The sequence below is a fragment of the Etheostoma spectabile genome, chromosome 13, assembly GCF_008692095.1.
Source record: "Etheostoma spectabile isolate EspeVRDwgs_2016 chromosome 13, UIUC_Espe_1.0, whole genome shotgun sequence".
NCBI lineage: Eukaryota > Metazoa > Chordata > Actinopteri > Perciformes > Percidae > Etheostoma > Etheostoma spectabile.
Window position 1 is genome coordinate 12,487,210 of NC_045745.1, and position 8,142 is coordinate 12,495,351.

Below are 8,142 nucleotides of genomic sequence, written 5' to 3' on the forward strand. Positions count from 1 at the left end.
TTAATCAACCACAGATTATTTCCTTAAAATCATAATACGGACATAGTCAAACTTAGGTATGTCTTCCTCTTGGCTCATGTCATTATCTTGTCACATATTGGGTTTTTTTCTTATATGAGCCTTTCAGACAATACCATTTTTTTTCTTTGTCCAGTTAAACAGGTCATGAATTAACTGTTGGATTTGAGGATGGTAAATACTTTATCTTACAATCCATAACCATTTTTGTTTGGCAATAATTCTCAGATCCTCCCAGTGTACTTCAATGCGCCAAAGATACCACCACCTGAAAATGGAAAAAAAAATACTTTTTAAAACTTTTTAATGCCAAATTTAAGCCTGCTTTGTTTCTTATGAAATTATTTTCCTGTGTGCATGTTACATGCTCAAACACTATGATGCAGTACAAAGTCAAAATGTTGACCTATGGTCTTATGGTTTATAATCTTGCAGATTTTGAGTTAAAAAGTCAAATGTTTGCATAAGTAGCTCTTAACTTGATTTACTGTCGCTTAAGTATGATTTGGTTTAATAATTTTAAATTAGAATCATAAATGTGATTTTTTTTTTAAATTATCATTAGTAAGCTTTATTCCATTTGTTGTTGTTGGGGAGAACGGGCTTCTGCAGCTTTGAAACACTAATGATATTATTTTGTAACTGCTTGGCTCTCCCACTGCTCCAGCTACAAACCCAGTTACTATGCATCTCTTGAGTGTATCGTTGTTAATGGATAACAGGATGAGGAAGCAGAAATAAGATGTTGCATAAAGTGTGTGCTTGTACTGTACTCACCAACAGCAGCCACTCCAGCGATGGAGCCAATAGCAATACCGGCTATAGCGCCAGATGACAGCTCGCCAGATGAACTTTCTTCCACAGGCCCAGTGATAGTGGGTGAAGGGGTTGTGGATGAGTCCGTTCCAGTAGTGGTGGGTGAGCCAGCTCCAGTAGTAGTGGGTGAGCCAGCTCCAGTAGTGGTGGGTGAGCCACCTCCAGTAGTGGGTGAGCCAGCTCCAGTAGTGGTGGGTGAGCCAGCTCCAGTAGTAGTGGGTGAGCCAGCTCCAGTAGTAGTGGGTGAGCCAGCTCCGGGGGTTTGACTGATTTCGGGTGAATTAGTAGTATTTGTGTAGGTTGTGTTGTTTTCCTGTGCTTCACCCAGTGATACTGTATCAGTAAAAGTAAAAAGACAAAAGGTCGAAGGTCATTAAAATGTTTCATAAATGATAGAAAATTTAAAATGTACAATCAACTTTTTATATAGTTAGATCTATATTTCACAAATGCAGACAGTAAAAATACACAAGTACTGACTTTGTCTCACCGTTTAGTTTGAAAAATCCTACCATACATTGTGGGCTTTCAGTCTTTTGGTTAATCATAATAATATTTATGGAGCAATTTAGTAACCAGCAGTAAACATAGTCTTTATTGTGTGTGTAAGAACGCATGTTTTATATTAATTATGGGTACAATGTTAAAGATAATAAACATAAAAACAGCATCATTAAAACAACTTGACAATGACTATGGCTAACCCTTTTAACAAACACTATAAAAATGTATGACCATATGATTTTGCTTTTGCAACCTTTGTCTTATCTTACCGATAGTAGAAAATTCTACACCATTGGTCCTTTGTTTTATCCAGTTCCTTTCAAATATAATGCCAATTTGGAAAGTAATACCATCCTATTAATGATTAATGAAGCGTTGTTAAATGTGCTGTGTGCCAGGTCATCTTTTTTTTAATACATTCCAACAGTAATTTATTACATTGACTGAGAAACATAATAAATTAGGCTTAAACATTAGCTATCACTTAGCTAATGGTTCAGCTAAGTGAATTACAGCAGGTTGTGTATTTTATATGCCTAAACATTTAAGGAGGGTTTTAATTTTTAATAAATTGCCACAATTTCCTAATTGGCATAGAAATTTGTCATAAAATAGAAAATTAAAAAGGAGTTGACACGGGCAAAGGTAGGCCACACATCTCAAATGTTCCTCAACCCAACTCCAAACATTTATTTGCCATTTCCTCATCACAGCACATCCACTTTAGTTTTTAATGCGGGTTTTTATGACATTTGAGGTCATTAGTTGAAATGAGTAAGCCTTCATATTTAGTCACAATAATCTTACTTGTTCTCTCCTACATTACCAAAGTTACCTGAAGCCACTGATGTAATTGCCACTGTCAAAGGCACAATTGGAAAAAAAGAAGAAGTATATATCCTGTGCTACTTTTTAACAAGGCACCATTTTAAAAAGAGTTGCATGTTGTACCTAATTCTTTGTAAATCCGTTATAAGCATTAATAAAAATAAAAAACTTTTGGTTGCCAGGTTGTAAAAATACCTTTGACCAACATCTATTTGACTGATTAACGCTTACAAATGCAGACTTGATGATTAAAACCCTTTATTAATGACTTATTAACAATGACTTATTAATGACTATTAACACAAAAAGAAATCATGAAAAAAAATTAATAGATGGGCAACGTTTATAACTACATTATTACCAAATAAAAATAAAAACAACCTGGCAACAAATCCTGTCTTAATTGTGGCTTATGATTGACCTACAAAGCCTTAGTAAATTATGTATTAACCAGTAACAAAGCCATTAGTTACAACTATGATTGATTTGTAAAGGGAACCTTATTACAAAGTGATACTAAAGAGTCTTTATAATAAATATGGATATTATTTTTTACCTGTGCCAAGAAGGCAAAGAGCCAGGATGAGAAGATTCAGCTGCATGGTCTCAGAGTGTCAGTGCCACAAAAACAGAGAAGAAATCGGCGTCTTGAGAAATGTTTTGATTGTGAGCTTTGCTGCCAGAAACACAAAAACACATACTGTTAAGTTCTATGCAAGAACACATGTAATATGTTCTGGTTCTCGTCTGCGAAATTAGAACCTGATTAAACCTTCCTGGCTCACAAACATATATACTATACTATATATATATACTTACCGAATAGAGTTGACGACCCCCATTTTAGGCTAACCCAAATTTATCATATTTGCCCAGTGTACAAACATCAGACTAAGTTTCAAACGATATGTGGGACTAATATTTTAGAAGAATGAATGCTATACTGAAATAAAATTCTGATTTCATTCATATCACTTGATTACGATTGTCCATTGTATCACTGTTTCTAACAAATAAAAGAAAACACAGGTTTACAAATAAACAGTAATACCAAAAAAGTAAATAAATTCCAAGCCAATATATTTTGTGGTCATATCTGAGAGTAATTACCTTAGCCTTACTTTACAGCCCACCTTTTATTACTTATGAAAGTCTTCCCGCACAGGAAAACTGGTACAAAGATGTAAAATAGATTACAATTTCGATGTAGAACTCCAGATTTTCTCTAACAGGTTGAAGGAAACTTCATGCGGAGAGCTGGTACTCACCTGAGAGGCTGACAACGACTTTCTTCTTTTCCAGTAAGACCAGAGGATATTACGCTTTTATGGCCCTTTTATCGCCCCATCATCTCTAGCCCTTCCATCGTGCGTGTGTGTGAGTGTGTGTGTTTGTGTTTGTGTGTGTGTGTGTGTGTGTGTGTGTGTGTGTGTGTGTGTGTGTGTGTGTGCGCGTGCGCGTGCACGCATGTGTGTGTGCTACTGTGTGTTTGGGCTGTTATATGTCACCACAGCTCACCCACAAGGACAAGGCATCTATTGATTTAATAGGTTAATTAATGCTTACCACAGAGCTTTTTGTGTATTTTTATGGCTCACTCACTGCTGCACATTCAGGATATATTGATCAGGAAGTACATATCCCCCTATTATGTATAAAAGTGAAACTGGGAGTGTGGGTGAAAAAAAGCAGGTGTAGCAGCCTGATGGCAAGCTAAATGTGAGTACATTTGTGTTGTGTGGGGGATTTGTCTACTCTTTTTCAACTTTACAGTAACAGAAATGACCAACAGTGAAACATCAGTCAAAGCTCTTGGTGTCTTGGTAACAGTCTTGTATAAAGTACTTGAAAGCTATACTTGAGTAAAAGTACAAATATCTTACCAGTCAATGACTTTGGTAGAAGTTAAAGTCCCCTATTAGAATATTACTTGAGTAAAAGTCTTAAAGTATTTGAAATTTACTGTATCAAAAGTAATTTTCTGATATCAAATGTGCTTAAGTATTAGAAGTAAAAGTATAAAAAACTTTGACAATGAACTTCATTTTTTTTTTGCCACTTGACACCAACTGGAAGGGAGAGTGCATTATCTTGGCAATTTAGTAGCAATGATTTGCCAAAATTGCTTTTTTTCCAGTGTAACAAATTTCAGATTTTATTTTGTAGTAACGAGTAACTAAGATGGGTAGCACTTTACTTTAAGTGTCTACATAAGAGTGACATGACACAGTTATTCTATATCCAGAGGTGATCAAGCCTTTTCTGTGGTGTCTCCAAGGCTCTGGAACTCTCTCCCTTTAGCCTTGAGAGCTTTGGATTCTGTGGAAACTTTAAAAAAAAACACCTGATCTTTTTAGAGAAGCAATTAACTAGCAATATGGTTTAGTATTTTATATCTTGTTTTTTTTTTTTTTTTTACTGTAAAGCACATTGTGACCCTTTCTTCTGTGAAAGGTGCTATATAATAAGTTTACTTACTTTTCATGACAAAGCCAAATGGCCTTATAAAGAAGCGTTGTAATATACGGTTATGACTTGGTTATAATGTTTATGACATGTTCATTACAGTGTCATGTCACGCTTAAGTAGATACCTTCAAATAAAGTGTAACCCTAAGACTCTTAGGGGGAATGTAGTGGAGTAAAAGTAAAGGTTCTCCTCCTATCGCTTCCTGCAGGTGTTTCTGGATCTGGATCTGTGGTTGGAGTCACCTGCTGCCTCCATGTTCCTGCTCAACAACCTCTGCTGCAATTCTCCATGTCTCTCTCTCTCTCTCTCTCTCTCTCTCTCTCTCTCTCTCTCACCCCCAACCTGTCGAGGCAGATGACCGCCCACCCAGAGCCATGGTTCTGCTCGAGGTTTCTGCCTCTTAAAGGAAGTTTTTCCTTGCCTCTGTCGCCTAGTGCTTGCTCTTGGTGGGAACTGTTGGGTTTCTGTAAATAACATCACAGAGTACGGTCTAGACCTGCTCTTTTCTGAAAAGTGCAAAGAGAAAACTGTTGTTGTGATTTAGCGCTATATAAATAAAATTGAAGTGAATTGAATATAAACAACAAAGTAAAGTACAGACATGTGAAAATATTACTTAACCACAGTAGCAAAGTATCTTTTTACATTACAACACTGCGTGGTAGCAGTTAATCCCGGTGTAGAGCACACAAATATTGAAAACTGAGACGGACCAACCAAATGACAGCATTGGTCAATTATGTATCGCCACCTCTTGTGTGTCATATGAATTTGGACATTTTTGTCTCAGAGGCTGTAGTATAACATTGTTATATGTAAACTTCTTGTGGATAAAGTTTGGATAAATGGTTAGATCAGCAATGATTGGGATTCTGACACTGTTAACAGTCAACATTGGTTTCATTTAACAATTGCCATCTTTTTCCAACCTTCCCCAAATCATTTTTGAACATAAACCAAACCAAATCTGAACCATGGTGGCAACAGACCAAAAAACAATTGTGCTTGCCAGAAAAAAAAAGTATAGCAATAGGCACTAGGCCTTAAGTTATGGAATCACTTACTGAGTGAATTAGTCTCCTCTCGCAGTTGTTGGCACTTCCTTTAGCTTTAGTTTCCTTTAGCTTGTCCTTAAATCAGCATAACTGAGCTAAACTAGCCAGCTGCAGTATCTGCAGCAATAAAAATTGATCCCAAAAGAACAAGGATACTGTCTGAATGTCCCTCAGTTTGTTCTGCTTGGTGAGCTGCAAACATGCTGTCGCCACAGCACAGCAGTCATTTACATGGATACGGCGTGGAAGAGTCACAGTTGCCAATTTTTCCCACTGACCGACCTGCAACAAAAACAATCCCCTGCAGCTCAGAGAACATTTTCCCCATTGATGACTTGTATAAAAGACACTGTTGATGTGCATGTTTAAACTGTATTTGTCAAACAGTTTGCAGAAGCACTTTGTTGTGTGTGCGTGTAGTCATCTCAGCAGTGTACAGTACTGGTAGGAGCCCATTTCATGTGCTGGGGCCATCCAGAGGTTGAACCATTGGTTACTTGATGTGAAAACAAAACACAGAGGAGTAAAAAGCTAGGCTGGCCTTGTCCAAACTTAAAAAAATCTACTCTCTACCTGCGACTCTAACATTGACAAAGTGATATCTCGTTTTTGTTTATTCTACATGAAAAAAAGAAGTGAAAAAACCCAAATCCACCTTTTTATTTGGCCTGGTTGGTTGTGGTGAGAGAGGGTAAAGAGCTGTTGCTTCCCTGAGGTGCCAATGCTGGAAAATAAGACTAAGCCAGCCAAGGAAATCAGTGCTTTACATGAAAATGCATTCAAACAACTAACTTAAAAAAACAGAATATCTACATACGTATATATTTATTTTTAATATTTATATTGCATATCTATATTCTTTTTTTTAATACTTTATTTTTTCTATAGACAAGTTAGTTGTTTGAATGCATTTGAATGTAAAGCATTAATTTCCTTGGCCGGCTTAGTCCTATTTTCCAGCATTGGCACCTCGGGGAAGCAACAGCTCTTTAACCGCTCTCACTACAAGTAACCAAGCCAAGTAAAAAGGTGAAAATATATAAATTATTTTTATTTTTATTTTTTACATACATATCATTTTTACAGCATAAACTAAAAAAATAAAAATAAACAAATACAGCATAAAGAACATAGTTGTGATAGATGTCCGTTTAGTTCAGGACCAGTAGACCAAAAGATCTGGATCTTGTGGAAGAAACACTGCATGGTGATCCGTCATGATCGGATCGGATTGTACTCAGTGAGCAGGACAGAAACGTACTGGGGAGACAAAGCATAAAGGGCTTCTTAGACTTTAAGTAGATTTTTTAATTGGTTCTCTATTGCACTGGGAGCCACTCAATTGGTTTAAGTATGGAGTAATAGGTTTGCCTGGGTTTTTTTTCAAGCAAAACATCCACCAAAAACACACTACAGTCATCTAAATCAGACTCTTTTTACGGAATCACTTGGACACGTGAATCTTCTTTGGTTGTACTGTTCACGTCACACGATAATGTCTTAATTGTTCAATTAAGCATAGTTCACGAGATTACAGAACCGAGATAAGATATACAAGATGTGTCATTTGTTGTCAGAATATAAATGATTAGCTGTATTATCTTTACTTTTAATTGACTCTCAATGACAATACATACCTTCCAGAAATGATAAAGACTGCTATTGGGAGTAAGAAGTCGTAACGTAACAGAATATTAGTCATTGTTTTGTCTAATTGTATTGTACATGGGAAGTTGTTCTGGCCCATACCAACAGGAACAAGAGTAGTTTACTAACTATTTATGAAATCTGACCCTAAATAAATAAAATGTAGTAGTGTCTCCATACTCTGATGACCCTGGATTCACTAATGCAGCATTCACTGCGCTCTGCACTTTCAGAGAAAAGGAAACTTAACTATGCTCTAATAACGGTCATAATGGCAATAAGGAAACACAAGGAAACTTCAGGTAATCACAGCTTATCTTAAGCTATGGAGGCTCTAGTCCTTTAATTTATTATCTTTGAGCAATGGAAAATTCCAGAGCTTTAAACAGGACATTAGACACATAAACTGGTGTGAGACTTCAATACTCACTGCCTAAAGACCTTGTTCACTCCGCCATTCACCATGGATAGACAGTTTGTGTTGCAGGCTATTGTAAAGATTTAGCAGTTGTAGTTCATAATTTCACAGTTTAGTTACTGGGAATACATTTGGCTTTCTTTGACTTGATTTATTTGTATCGTGAATTTACTCTATGACAGCATGACGTTAGAGTTTAGGATTAGTGGTCAGACAAAGCAAGAGATTTACCTTGGCCTTTAGGAAATGGTGACAGGTTTACTGTCTTTATAGACAACAACAATAATTAATGGATTCATTCGTAATAAAATGCCCTTGAAAAGAAGACAATACTATAAATAGATTAGATTTGATTAGATTATATTAGATAATACTTTATTCATCCCA

The 8,142-nt window shown here is 36.3% G+C and overlaps 1 protein-coding gene across 2 annotated transcripts; it reads right to left on the reverse strand.

Moving 5' to 3' along the window:
- Positions 1 to 102: 102 nt before the first annotated feature.
- Positions 103 to 5,832, reverse strand: LOC116700734 (GPI-anchored CFEM domain protein A). 2 transcript variants are annotated; one of them, XM_032534163.1, is made up of 4 exons: positions 5,700 to 5,832; positions 2,723 to 2,842; positions 796 to 1,167; positions 103 to 286 (listed from the first exon to the last, which is right to left on the reverse strand). In XM_032534163.1, exons 2-4 carry the CDS (start codon positions 2,766 to 2,768, stop codon positions 243 to 245), a joined length of 462 nt encoding a protein of 153 aa, XP_032390054.1. In that variant the 5' UTR covers positions 2,769 to 2,842; positions 5,700 to 5,832; the 3' UTR covers positions 103 to 242. The 2 variants fall into 2 exon arrangements, with proteins under 2 accessions (XP_032390054.1, XP_032390055.1); XM_032534164.1 differs by lacking the exon at positions 5,700 to 5,832 and adding an exon at positions 3,435 to 3,538 and having other exon boundaries at positions 2,723 to 2,813.
- Positions 5,833 to 8,142: the final 2,310 nt, after the last annotated feature.